The 14,906-nt window shown below is 44.7% G+C and overlaps 1 protein-coding gene across 7 annotated transcripts in view; it reads left to right on the top strand.

The window, feature by feature from the left end:
- Positions 1 to 14,906, top strand: part of ARHGAP22 (Rho GTPase activating protein 22) — a 212,290-nt gene that overhangs the window by 171,709 nt on the left and 25,675 nt on the right. For 3 of the 7 annotated variants that reach the window (XM_019730133.3, XM_019730135.3, XM_074337244.2), the window contains one exon: positions 9,308 to 9,484. In XM_019730133.3, the coding sequence (XP_019585692.2) occupies positions 9,308 to 9,484 (177 nt within the window). Of the gene's footprint in view, positions 1 to 1,933; positions 2,117 to 9,307; positions 9,485 to 14,906 lie in introns of those variants that run through there. The other 4 variants (XM_019730136.3, XM_074337241.2, XM_074337243.2 and 1 more) reach the window with 3 other exon arrangements.

Raw genomic sequence — 14,906 nt, 5'->3', positions numbered from 1 at the left:
CTAACTTCATTATTCTTACAAAAATATATTTGCTATTTTTGCTCATGAACAAAATGAGCAAAGTTGATTTGAATCAACTTGTCTAATTTTAAAAAGTGCTATTAGTATTTTATTATGTTAAATTTGCAGACAAATTAGGGTGAATCAGCATCTCTGTTGAGTTTTCCTACTTACATGATGGTATGCATTTCTGTTTTTTCTAATTTACAAATAGATTTTGATTTCTGTATATTAATTTTGTGTCTGTCTACCTTACTGAATTCTGTGATTGCTTGTAATGGTTTTTCAGTTCATTGACTTAGGTTTTCTGCATACGTATATAAGCAGATAACTGAAAAAGAATAACAGCAATAATAATAATGCCATGTCCTCCCCTCCAGCTCTCATAGTTTCACATTCTTTCTCTGATCTATTGCACTTCCAGGAAAATGTTAAATAACAGTGGTGAGAGTGGATGCCTTGTGTTGTGCCGGGCTTGAATGGGAATGCCACCAGTGCTGGCTTTGGGTGTATCCATGTGGAGGAAGAATCCATCTATTCCTATTTAACAGAATTTCTATCAAAATGATGTTAAATGTTGTCAAGTGCCTTCCAAGGTTTCTCCTTAGACCCGGGCTGCAGGTCCACCAGTGTGCCCCAGCTAGCCCAAGACGGCCCCTCCCTGGCAGCTCCTGGGGGAGCCAGTGCAGCACTTAAGGGGTGCCTGGTAGTTATTATGGTCTCTGTACCAGGGTGCTTTGCTTTCAGCTGCAGGAAGCAGACAAGCCCATGTAACTGGCTCAAATAAAAGGAGATGTGTTATTCTCACAGACTAGGAAACTCAGAGTAGGCAGCTCCTGGGTCTCCGAAGCCCCTCCAGGAACCTTCCCTGTGTCTCTGGGGCTGTATCTGCAGTCTCAGGGCAGCCTGTAAAGTATCGCTGTTTTTCATTTCTTTAAAAAATCGAATGTAATGTCCCATAAGTGTTCGTTTTTAGTGGCTACATATGACTCCATCATGTTTCTGTACCCACTTTACTAAGCCTTCACTCTGCTTTGGACATTACATGACTTCCAAGCTTGTACTGGGTTTTGTTGTTGCGAGTTTGGGCGGTTTTGAGTTCAGAACACTCAGTGTGCACTCTGTGGCCACTGCCTTTCTCAGGTCAGCAAGAATTTCACTTTTGGTTCCAGCTCATCCAGAAGTTCTACTGAAAGCCCAGAGTGGGTGTGAGAACCCAACAAAGGAGAGGGTGCAGGGCTGTGGGGAACTGCAGGGGGTGCACTGCGCACAGACTGCTTGGGGGCTCTAACTCTGCGCTGGGACCAAGGGGTGTGGGGACACGCATTTTCAGTGTGTCTGAGTTCTTGGGGCTCCCACTTCCCTGTCTGTACCTCAGGGATGAGTGACAGTAGAGGGTGTGAATGCGCTCATGAGGCATGGGCACACATCCCCCAGCCCATGGCTTCCTCTTCTCATTCAGTCCTCTCTAGAACCTCACCAGGTAGGTCCAATTACTGGCTTCTCGATGAAAAAGTGCAAACAGAAAGGTTGTGTGGCCAGTAAGCACTTACATATTTATCGCCTTCTCGCATGGAGAGGAGGACCCCGAGGCACAAAGCTGGTGGTCAACCCTGAGCTCTCAGCCGCTTGCCCGCTGGGGGAACTGGCTGGACCCAGTTAGCCAGGCCACACTTCCTGCGCTCCGGTCCAAGAATGCAGGGGAGGGAGCGGGCAAGGTGGCAGGCCCAAGGGACCTGCGCTGGGATTTCCGTTGTGGAAACCCCAGGCAGCCCCTGCACCAGCGGGAGGGCGCAGCAGGGATCGGAGATCGGCTTGTTCCTCCTTGCCCTGCCTGGGACAGTCCCGGCCTGGGGGCACTGAGAAGTGTGGAAGTTCCAGGAGAGACAAAAAGGCCTGGCCCAGCGCCTGCGGGCAGAGCAGAGTGTGCAGGCGGCCGCAGCTCTGCCGCAACTTCCCTGAGCCGCCCCAAGCCTTTAAGCCTAGGTCAGCCGCTGACCTGGCGGTGCCCGGCCTCTGCCCGACCGCTGCACCTCCTACCGCAGGCTCAGTACTTCCCGCACCATGCCTTTCTGGGCTGCCAGGCATCTGAAGAGGAGCAGGCGTCTGCCCAGGGGTAAGTGGGCAGCCAGAGTCAAGAGCAGGCGAGGGGACACCAGGCCAGAGGATGATTAACCCTTGAAGGACAAGTGGCATTTGGTGGTTCTAAGCTAGTTAAGAGAAATGAGTGAGGACAGGAAGACACACTTGGACCCTGCCCAGGCTCAGCCTGGTGCATCCTGGTAGGGATGGGCAGGGAGGCCTCCCTGGGGACTGCAGGAAAGCCCAGCCTGTGGCTACTGAGCACCTGAAATGTAGGTGGTCCAAAGTAAGATGAGCTGTTAGTACAAAACAAACACCAGATTTTGAAAGACTTAGTCACATATGTATAATCGTATATATTATATATATCAGTAAGTTTTGATTAAGTGTTGAAGTGAATGATAGTATTTTGGATGTACTGGGATAAATAAAATTATTCAAAATAATTTTACCTATTTTTTACTTTTTAATGTAGCTACTTAAACATTTACAATCGTAGATGTGGCTCAAATTATATTTCCATTGGACCACACTGTTCCAGACAGTTGTGTCCCCACACTTGGCCTTCACCTGTGGGAATCCAGCTGTTTGAGGCCTTCCCTGGAGCTTCCCACTCGCCTGGGCAGCCAGTAGAACGGTGGTGGGCATCTACTGCAAATCATACATTGCAGCCCGTGTCACCTTTAAATAGTGACTTCTTTTATTTTTTAAACATTTTCTGTAAATCCTGGTAGGGGCAGGCAAATTCAGAGATCATTTGATTAATTACATCAGACTGACAACTTTTCACCTGTCATAGAATGAGTCCGATGGGCTACAGTGGTTTACAAGATGCTTTCCATGTATATCATGTACTGTTTTTTCTGTTATTGTGAAATTTTTATGTAGAAAAGTTGAAAACTAGGAGTTCTGGTCCTGGAACACCTGCAGAGTCTGCTCCATTATGGAGCCGCCTCCTCTCCCCCAAAGTCACTTGTGTGGGTGGGAAAAGAGACCCACAAAAGAAAGTTCTTCAATTGAGGAGCTCAGAGGGGAAGGACGCAGATCTGGAAACAAGAAAAACTGGGCTAGGGTCCTGGCTCCATCACCCAGGGGCTGGTCCCCTTGAACAAGCTGAGGTAGCAGAGCAGGGATGGGAGCCAGACTGCCTGAGGTCATAGTTCACTGGTTGTACAGCTTGGGCCTGTTTCTAAACATCTCTGGGCCTCAGTTTCCTTTCCTTAATTTGTTTATTTTATATTGAGGTATTATTGACACAAACATTATATTAGTTTGATAATGATTCGATATTTGTTTATATTGTAAAATGATCACATCAAGTCTAGTTAACATTAGTCACCATACATAGTTACAGAATTTTTTTTCTTGTGATGAGAAGTTTTAAGATCAATTCTCTTAGCAGCTTTCCAATATGCAATGCAGTATTATTAACTACAGTTACCATGCTGTACAATACACCCCCATGACTATTTTATAATTGGAAGTTTGTATCTTTTGACTCCCTTTACCCATTTGCCTACTTCCTCCTCCCCACACCCCATTTTCCCCCTGCCTCTGGGAACCACCAATCTGTTCTTTGAGATGGGTTTTTGTTTGTTTGTTTTTTAGATTCTATATATACAAGTGAGAATGTACAGTATTTGTCTTTCTCTGTCTGACTTATTTTACTAAGCATAATGCCCTCAAGGTCCATCCATGTTGTTGCTTATAGCAAGATTTCATTATATTTTATGGCTGAATAATATTTCATTGTATATATACCACATTTTCTTTATCCATTCATCTATCAATGGACATGTAGATTGCTTCCATATCTTGGCTATTGTGTATAGATAGTCCTGAAATAAACATGGGGGTACATATATATTTTTGAGTTCGTGTTTTTGCTTTCTTCAGATAAATACCCAGAGGTTGACTTGCTGGATGATATGGTAGTTCTATTTTTAATTTCTTGAGAAACCTCAGTGCTGTTTTCCATAGTGGCTGTACCAATTTACAATCACACTAGTAATGAACAAGGGTTCCCTTTATTCCACATCCTTTCTAATATTGTTACCTTGTCTTTTTGATGATAGCCATTCTAACAAGTGTGAAGTGGTATCTCATTGTGGTTTTGATTTGCATTTCCCTGATGATTAGTGATGTTGAGCATTTTGTCATGTACCTGTTGGCTATCCCTATATCTTCTTTGAAAAAATGCCTCTTCTGCCCAGTTTTTAATATGATTGTTTGTTTTCTTGCTGTTGAGTTGTACGAGGTGTGATAAAAAACTACAATGAATGCTTAAATTAAAAAAAAATATTACAGTATAAGACACATTGCCACTAACCCTCTCAATATACTCTCCCTCACTTAGAACACATTTATCCCATAGTTCCTGCCACTTTCCGAAGCAGTTCTGGAAGTTCTCTTTTGTGAGTGTCTTTAGTTGCATTGTCCTGACTGCCTCCATGTTCTGAATTGATTCAAAATGTTTACCTTTCATGGTCATTTTGACTTTGGGGAAGAGCCAGAAGTTGCATGATGCCAGATCCATAAGGTGAATGAGGACACAATATAAAGTTTTTATTTGACGGAAATTGCCATACCAGAAGCAATGTGTGATAATGGAGCCTTTCCGTTGTGATAAAAAAAATACGGTGAATGCTGCTGCCAAGTGCCATCCAATGGAAAGGCAGGGATCTTCAATACAGGAAGCAGCGCATAGAAACTTAGTAACAGTGTCTGACAAGTTTCAACTTGTTCTGTACAGTCAGTCGGGTGTGAGCTATGGTTGAGAGAAGGTGTGTTTTAAAGTGTGACGTAAATCATCCTCCATCATGACAACACTCTGAAAGACACTAAAGACACGAAAGAGGACTTCCAGAACTACTTCAGAAAGTGGCAAGAACGATGGGATAAGTGTGTTCGAAGCGAGGGGGAGTATTTTGAGGGGGATTAATGGCAATGTGTTTTTTACTGTAATAAATTTCTTTTTATTTAAACATTCACCATATTGTTTGATCATACCTCGTATAAGTCGTTTATATACAGAGAGTGCCAAAAACATGTATACACATTTTAAGAAAGGAAAACTGTATTAAAATTGTAATACTCAATATATACCAATAACAAAAGATGAATACAAGTCACGTTTGACTTCTGCAATTACAAGAGGTACTCAAAGTGGTTACCATCAGCGTCCAGACACTTCTGACTACGGCAAACTACTGCTTGAGCAACGCTGACCAAAGTGTCCACTTGCATACTTTCTTTTGGCATCCCTGATATTGTGAATATTAACCTCTTATAAGATATATGATTTGCAAGTATTTTCTCCATCCTGTTCTTAAAATAGGGATAATGACACCACTTCCCATGTGAGTGTTCAAATTTCTAAGGCGCAGCAGTTCATTTTTACCTTAGAGTGTGTGCCAGCCACCTGGGCTTTGCTGCTGCTGTCATCATAGATTCTGTGCATGCCCTCCCATGCCAGGCACTGCTCTGTGTGCTGGAGTTTCTTATAAAACAGACAGGGTGGGGGCGGGTCGAAAATAAAAAGTATAATAAAAATAAAAAGTATAATAAAAATAAAAAGTATAAATAAGCATGTAAATACATAAAACATATATGTACTGGATTGTGATAAGTACTATGGAAAAATTAAGGTCAGGAAGGGGTGTGGGTTGTGGTGGGTGTGATGTGGAGTGAAGTTTAAATAGAGTGGTCAGGAAAGATTCTCCAGGAAGACAACATTTGAGGAAAGACGTGAGAAGGTGAGGGAGCAAATCGTGCCAGTATCTGGGAGAACAGCTTTCCAGGTGACAGCAGGGACAAAGGGAACACAAGTGCAAAGGCCCTAACACAGGCACATGCCTGCTTGTTCGAGAATGACAAAGAGCAAAGAGGAGAGCAGCAATGCAGTCAGAGACGTTGCAGATGGGGGGGGGGGGGGGAGGCATGGAAGACCATTGCAAGGACTTTGCTGAGAGGCGGGCTATTGCAGGCTTTTGAGCAGAGGGTATGAGCTGGTTTGGGTCTCAGCTAGGTCACTGATTTACTCTCCTATCTAAAGTAACACTAGAAAAGGACAGAATATAAGAAACATGTTTTTCAAGCTACTGGACATTAGGCAGTAAAGGACTGACTACTCCAAGAGATGAGGCACAGATGATGTGAGAGCCCTGCACATGCCCCGCTTACAGCCCTGAGAAAGTTTCTGTCTCGGCTGTGAGGCAGGAAGGGGAAAACCAGGTGGACCCCTAGACTCCATGAGTTAAGGAGACAGAGCTTAGAGACTGAGGAGACCAAAACATCTAGAGTATTCAGGATAAAATACAAAGGAGGAAAGAGTTGCTCAAAGAGAAAACTCCCTTGGGAACTCATCACCACATGCGTGTGAGGATATTTCTGATTTTATTAATCTCAGAAAGAACAGCTTTTTGTTTTAGTGACTTTTTCTATGTCTTTCTCTTTGTTTTTCTGGTTAGCAAACTCTTTTTAAGGGCTAGATAGTAAATATTTTAGGTTTTAAGATCATATGGTCTGTGCCACGACTATCTACTCTGCTGTTGTAAAATCGGTAAGCCTCTAGCAAGACTGATTAGGGGGAAAAAAGAAGACACAAATTACCATTATCAGAAATGAAAGAAGTGACATCACTACAGATTCTTCAAATACTAAGAGGATAACAAGGGAATATTACGACAACTTTATACCAATAAATTTGACAACTTAGATGAAATAGGCAAATTCCTTGAAAAATACAAACTACCAAAGCTCACTCAAGACCAAATTATTTATATATATATATATATATATATATATATATATATACATATACATATATATATAATTGAATTTGTTATATAAAGAAAAGAAAACCTTCCCACAAAGAAAAATCTTCACTGATGAAGTCTACCCAACATTTAAGAAAGAATTAATAGCAACTCTACACAAACTCTCCCATAAATATTGAAAAAGAGAGAATACTTACCAGCTTATTGTGTGAGGCCAGCATTACCCTGATGTAAAAACCAGACAAAGACATTATAAGAAAAGAAAATGGCAGACCAATATCCTTAATAAATAAGATGAAAAATTCTAAACAAAATTTTAGCAAATTGAATCCTACAATATATAAAAAGGATAATGCATCATGACCAATTGTGATGCCAAGAATGTAAGGTTGGTTTAACATTTGAAAATCTATCAACATAATTCATCATATTAACAAACTAAAAAAAAAAAAATCATGGGATATCTTAATAGATACAGAAAATGTATTTGACAAAAATCCAACATCCGTTCCTGATAAAAACTCGCAGCAAACTGGGAGTAGAAGAGAACTTCCTCTACTAGAGAAAGGGCATCAACAACAAACCTGCAGCAGATATACTTGATGGTGAATAACTCAATGTTTTTGTCATAAGGTGAAGCACAAGACAGGGACGTCCACTCTCACCACTTCTATTTAACATTGTATCTGAGGCTTTCATCAGTGCAGTTAGACAAGAAAAAGAAATACAAGGCACTCTGATCGGAAAGGAAGAACTAAAACGGTCTTAATTTGCAGATGGTACAATCGTCTATGTAGATGCACTGACAAGTCGATGAAGAAAGGATAGTCTGTTCAACAAATGGTACTGGAACAACTGGACAACCATGTACAAAAAGATGAACTTCAATCCATATCTTGTACCATATACAAAAACTAACTCATCGACCTAAATGAAAATCCTAAAACTATGAAAATTCTAGAAGAAAATATAGGAGAAAACTTTCATAACCTTGGTTTAGGAAAGATTTCTTAGATACGAAACCAGAAGCATATTCAATAAAAGAAAAAAATGGTACATTGGGCTTTATCAAAATTAAAAACTTTTGCTCTTGGAAATACACTGTTTATACAATGAAAAGAAAGGGCACAGACTGGGAGAAATATTTGCAAAGCATATATCTGATAGAGGACTTGTATCCAAAATATGTAAAGAACTCTCAAAACTCAATAATGAAAAAAATGAACAACTCATTTAAAAAATGGACAAAAGATTTCAACAGATATTTCACTGAAAAGATACACGGATGGCACTATCAGCCCCATCCCAGTGGGCCGCCTCATTTGTGGGAGGTAGCAGGGCCATGGGGTGCGTCAGAGCCCACAGCCCAGAGCTGGAGACTTTGAATCCCTGACTGTACTATGTGTTAACTGCGTGAGTTCAGACAAGTTCCTTAATCACTCTGTGCTTCAGTTTCCTCCATCTATAAAATGCAAATAGTAATAGTACCTCTCTCAAAGTCACTGTGAAGATTAAAGTATCCTAGGAGCAAAGGTGTATCTGTCAGCTTTGTTCATTTGAGTGTCTGCAGCATCTAGAAGAGTCCCAGGCAGGTACCAAACACTCAGTAAGCACCTATTCCTGTCTGGTCTCCATCCTGGGGCTGCGGCTCCAGCAAGGACTGTCCTGGGTGTCACAGTTCTCCCCACTGCCATCCTGCCCCCTTGGTAACACGGGTCCCAGGATTCACCCCACCAGCAGACTGTCCTGGGAGCTTAGGAAGTACATGGGGAAGTTACATATTATGGGATGTTCGGGGTGCATAAAGACAAGGTCATTCTTGAGAATCTCTTAAATTGCTTATGAAGTGCAGTATAAATGATTTTATATACATCCCAAAGACTAATTCATTCACACATGAAAGATTAGTTCGTTTACAAATGAAAATGTGAGTTCCACTGGAGCTACTGGAGGGAAAAGTCAGTTTACAAACAACTGTCTGAGCTTTCCCCTCCTTCCACCTTTAGAGAAGGAGCCAATGCCTAGCTGTGAGCAGGGACAGGTGCAGAATCCTGTCCCCAGGTGTTTACTCTGGGTCCTGAACTTCAAACTGGCCCCAGGTGTTTACTCTGGGTCCTGAACTTCAAACTGGCATGCTTTTTTTTTTTGTTTCTAATATGTGCCCCAGGATGATTTTAATGATTTCTGATTTGATATGGAAAAATAACAAGACTAAGGGAGAAAAGGGAAACAGATGGTGCCCCAAAGACAGACTTGTGAGGTGTGGAGGGATGGGCTGCATGATAAGAAGCCACAGCGGCTGTTGCTGAAAGGTGTTGGAGCGAGGGCTTTCCCAGCCCAGGTAGTACAGAGCTAACCGTGTGGGGGCTGCAGAGAGTGCTGTGGGGGAAGGGCACCGCTGTCTGCACAGGGGCCCTGCAGTAAGCCTGTGTCTCCCTGTCTTACAGGTGGTGCCGGGGAGCGGGAGAAGGTGCCGGCCCAGCCCGAGGCGCTCCTGCTCATGGCCAGCTCCCAGCGCGACATGGAGGACTGGGTACAGGCCCTCCGCCGGGTCATCTGGGCCCCGTTTGGTGGAGGTACTGCCCGTAGCCCGCACACTCACCCTGTAGAACCCTTGCCTCCAGGTAATCATGCCCCTCCCCCACAAGGGCCTGCAGGTCTTCTCTGCTCAGGACTCCCTGGCTGTGCCCTGTGCTGCTGACGGCATTGTCATCCTGTCCTGTACGAGGCCCTCAGGAGCAGCCCCTCAGCTGCACCAAGCCAGCCCTGGCAGGGAAATCAGGGCCACTTTTCAGACACACGCCCTCCTCCACCAAACAGTCCTGTGGCTTTTGCGTACTTGCCTCTCTGCATCCGACCCCTGCCGGAAGCTGGGGGTGTGTGAGGTGGACGGCACATAGGCCAGAAGTGGGCCCTCATGGTGTCATAGCAGATGCCCAGGTACAGCGTCCTTCCTGCTGCAGCCACACAGGGCCCCTAGGCTGCCTACAAAACCCGCTCCCTGTCCCTGATAAGGAAGCTGCGTTCCCATTTACTCACTTCCTCCTTTATTAAAAACACTTACCGATTGGGTGCCTAAAATGTACCTGGTTGTGTGCTAGACGCGAGGAATTCAGTGATAAACAAAGTAGATGATGCCTCCACCCTCCCCTCCCCTCTGTTGTCCTGTGCGAGACAGACAGTCGGCAAGTAAACGTGGCACGTGTTATCCAGTAGTCAGAAGCACAATGGGCAAAATAAAGCTAAGTGGGAGGGCAGAGGGGAAGTTGGGTTACAGTTTGCAGCCTAACCAGCTTAACAGCGTCGCCAGGGGAATGCTGGGGGAAGAGCATTTAGGCAGAGGGACCAGTAAGTACAAAGGCCCTGAGGTGGGATTGTGTGATGGGAACACGGAATCTCAGGAAGGCCAGTGGGTGTGAGGGAGTGAGGACAGGAGAGGAGAGGACCAGAGGCGACAGATGTCACCGAGGCCTTGGGGACACGGTAGGCACTTCAGATTTTGTTCTAAATTGATGGGGCATCAGGGAGGGCTCTGAGCAAGAGACAGATACAACCTGAGTTAGATTTATCTAAGAGGAGCCCTCTGGCTGCCATGTGAGGGACCATAGAGGGACAAGAGTGGATGCAGCAGGCTGGGACAGTCATGGCAAGGCCATAGGGGCATGGGCTGGTGTAGGAGTGGAGGGGACAGTGAAGCATGTCAGCTGTGGATATGTTCTGAAGCTGGAGCTGCGGGTTTTGTCATGGTCTAGACAAGAAGTACGAGAGAGCAAAGATGATTCCCAGCTATGTGGTGCTGTCTCGGTGGGTAGTGTCCTTGTGAAGTCATCGTGAAAACAGCTTTTAGAGGATCACCACCGCTAGGCTGGGGCCACCCACTCCCGCTGAATGTAGAGACCAGGGTCTTTGGGCTGGCTGGGTTCTGACCACAGGAGCCACGCGTGTCCTCTCTGCCCCGACGCAGTGTTTGATTGGTGCCCCAGCCAGGCAGAGGCAGAAGCTCGCCTTTGGGGTCTCACTGCCTGTCTCTAGATCATGCCTGACATGTAGACTGAACCCCTTCCTTCACTCCTCCCCTCACCAGCTCTCCTCTCCCATTCCTGCCTGCAGAGTTCCTGGCCACCTTTCAGAGAACCACCAATCTCTCATGTGGAAGAGTCGACATAACTTTCAAAGTCAGAATTTTTCTCCTGGGCTTCATCAATGGCCTCACACTGTGAGCCATGGCCTCCCTCCCTGTTCTCTGATGGTTGCAGCAGATATGACCCACTGCCCCAATTGAGTGATCTGGAAGGACCCATGCCCACCCAGGGATTTCTGCAGCCTCCACAGGCTTCCGTTGGTACAGGATGGTTGAAAGTGAATGGGTGGATCAGAATAGAGCCCAGAAGCAGACTTCTGTGCAGCTAGACTTTGCTTTATGTCAGGTAGCCCCTTTGAGACCAGGGAAAGCATCACATCATCATGATCTTGGGGTAGAGAAAGATTTTTAAATGAATTACAAAACACATTAACCTTTTAGGAAGAGTTTGACGAAGTGTACTACATAAAATGGAGAGCATCTATTCTTTAAAAGGTTGATTGAGAACATGAAAGGACAAGCTATAGGTTGGGAGAAGGGATTTGCTACACATGCAACCATCAAATGACTTACACCTCAAACTCCTACAAATCAATAAGGCAAAGACAGACAAGCCAGTGCAAACAGGCAACAGACTTGCACAGCACTTCACAAAAGAAGAAACCCCCGTGGCCAGTGAATGTAGGCAGTAGTGCTCAGCCTCCTCCGTGGTCAGAGAAATGCAGAGGAAACCACATGTGATCCTTCTACTCCCCCACCAAGATGGCCAAATGAAAAAGACGGCACGTTCCGAGAGGTGACCTACAGACACTCGCATGTATTGCTCGGGAAGTAGTTGGCAGTATCTGCAAAAGTCAGTGCTCTGCCACCTATGTCCTAGCGCTTCCACTGCTAGGCATGTCCCTCAGACAAATACGTGTGCAGTATGCCAGGAAGTTCATACATGTCAGATGCTCACAGAAGCCTTATTTCTGATGGCCTGATGCCAACTTAGTGTTTAACAACAATACAATGGGTAAGTATATACGCTGCATTCTTACAACAGAAAACTCACAACAGTGAGAGTGCATTAACTACAGCTCTACACAACAACAAGCCTAAATCCTAAAAACATACTGTGGGATCAGGGAAGCCCAATACGTGCTTTGTGATTCCATTTATATAAAGCTGAAAAACAGGGCAGAGGTACACTATATTATATATAGATAGATAATGAGGCAGCAAAAATATAAAGAACACAAAGAAATGAAGGACAGAAAAGTCAGCGTGGTAATCATAGTTACAGAGGATTCATTTTGCAATAATTTGTTCATCTGTACATATATGCTTTAGTACTTTTCTGGATGTGTGCATATTTCACCAAAAAAAAGATAAGGAAGGAAGGGAGGGAGGGAGGGAGGGAGGGAGGGAAGGAAGGAAGGAAGGAAGGAAGAAACTATGGCTCAAAGAATCTAAGTAATTTGTCCAAGACAACAGAGCTAGTGAGGGAGCAGAGCTGAGAGATGAAGGCTGATGTTCTGAGCCCAAAGGCTGTGATTTGTCCCAGCATGCAGGACAGTGTCACCCATGGTCTACTAGCACTCAGTGTACTGGCTCCCCCACCCAAGCATACATCTTACTCTCTTTTCTCCATCTCTGTCTCTATCTCTCTCTTTTCTTTATCTCTCTCTGTCTCTGTCTCTATCTCTATATCATCTCTATCTATCTCTATCTCCATCTCTATCTCTGTAGCTGTCTCTCTTTTCTTTATCTCTGTCTAGCTCATCTCTCTATCTCTCTATCTCTATCTCTGTCTCTCCCTCCCTCTCTCCGTGCTTGCTCAGAACGAGGACCCTTTGCAGAATCCCACACAGAACCCAGATTCGCCGTCCTTCCTTCCCTCCCTCAAACTTCTCAGGCTATGTGCTGTGTGAAGAACTTGCAAGAATTAAAACAGGAACCTTCATCAAAGGCACTTATCTCCTTTCTGCCAGAAGTATAGAGGAAACGCAGAAATCCTGGGGGTTAGCGGCAGACATGTCTGGGCAAGCATGGGCACTCGCAGATGGGCTCAGTCACCCTCTGGAGGTTTCCTGGCAAAGCTGTTATTAGAGTGGGTTCCCCTGGAAAGGAGGCTTAGAGGATCAGTGCTTCTTTCACTATTTAATAATGGACCCCAAGAGACCTTTCAAACATGTTTGTTCTGGCAGAGAGTAGGCCACCTCTGACAGACACAAATGAGCAATGTACCCGCTGCAGTTGGGAGAGAGCCCGGGCATCCCTACAGGGAAAACGGGTAGTCCAGCAGGTCAGGGGAGCCTGTTACTGAGGATGGCCTGCGCAGGGCTGGACCTGACTGGAGTACCTCTTGTCTGGACGTTCATTGATTCATTTCTTCAGTCAGTCATTCACTTGAGACTGTCTTCTAAGTGCTGGGGATACAGCAGTGAACAGGAAATACCAGGTCCCTGTCCGCATGGATTGCGTGTCCTAGTAGAGGAGACAGATAATAAACAAGATAAGTAAGCCTGTTGTCGGTCAGAGGGTAGTGAGCTCAGTGGAGAAAGATGAGGTGGGGAGGGCAAGTGGGAGTGATGGGGGGTCGGAGGTTAGTGACATTTGAGTAAAGGAGATGAAAGGGTGAATTAAACATATTTTTGGGCAGCGAGTTTTGGAGGCAGAGGCAGAAGTATCCATGTTGAACGAGCAGCAAGGAGGCCAGTGTGGCTAGAGCAGAGTCTGTGAAGGCGGAAAGAAGAAGAAACAGGTCAGAGAAGTAATGGGGTGGTAAATAATCAGTAGGACTTTGTGGTCAGAGTAGTGCCTGGTTTTTCCTCTGAGTGAGGTGGTGCTATTTGCAGGTTTGGAACAGGAGTGGCAGAGCCTAACTGAAGTTCTAATGGGATCCCTCTGGCTGCTGTGTTGAGAATAGATGAAAGAAGGCAAGGATGAAACAGGGAGACCAGTTGGGTGCTTCTTACACAATCATGCAGGTGAGAGATGATGGTGGCTTGGCCCATGATGGTATTGATGGTGAGAAATAATTGAATTTTTGATGTATTTTGAAGGTAGATACAGTAGTATTTCCCTGCTGGAATGGAAGAAAGGTGTAAGAGGATAAGAGAAGTCAAGGATAATTCCAAAATGTTTTGATTAAAGCAACTGGAAAGATGGGTTAGCTATTAACCGAGATGAGAAAGACCACAGGAAGTATATTTGTTTGGAAAGAATATCGAGAGTTCACTTTGGGGCTTAGTCTGAGATATGTATGAGACAGAGGTTCAAGTTTGGATGTCAAGCAGGTAGTTAGACATTTAAGTCTAGAGATTAAGAGAGATGACTGGGTTGGAGAAAAAATGTGAGGGCCATCAACACATATTTGGGGTTTGAAGCCATGAGGCTGGATGAGACACCAGCAAGAAAGTGCAGGGAGAACAGAACCAGGGCTGAGTCTTGACTACTCCCCAGTAAAAAGTCAGGGAGCAGATGAGGAGGCAGCAGAAGGGCCTGGGAAGAAGGACCAGAGAGGGAGAGGAGCCAGGAACAAGTGGGGTCCCTGAGCTGAGTGGAGAGAGTGTCTAATGAAAAAGGAGCAGGCATCAACTGCAGCATGCACTGCTGATACATCAATCAGAAGAGAACGGACATTGAGCACATTTCATTGGTGACTTGGACAAGGTGGTTTTGGTGGAGAACTGGGGATAGAGGCTGAAAATAGTGGGTATGAGAGAGGATAAGAGGAGGGGAATTGGAGTGTGAACATAGCCAACTCCTTCAAGAAGCTTGCTGTAAGGAAAAGAGAGAAATGGGACAGTAGCTGGAGGGAGAAGTCAGGTAGAGGGTTTTATTTATTCATTTATTTCTTTTAAGTTGAGAGACAAAACAGCAATGCAAAAGACCAGTGGTGCACGAGAGGGAGAGAAGAATTGCTGGAGCATCACTATCTATCATGGATATAGATGCAAAAATGCTCAATAAAATACTAA

The sequence above is a fragment of the Rhinolophus sinicus genome, chromosome 15 (assembly GCF_057876585.1).
Source record: "Rhinolophus sinicus isolate RSI-liver-muscle chromosome 15, RSI-T2T, whole genome shotgun sequence".
In the NCBI taxonomy this organism is placed as follows: domain Eukaryota; kingdom Metazoa; phylum Chordata; class Mammalia; order Chiroptera; family Rhinolophidae; genus Rhinolophus; species Rhinolophus sinicus.
The sequence above is the reverse complement of the archived record's forward strand: the minus strand, read 5'-3'. Positions and strand labels throughout refer to the sequence as shown.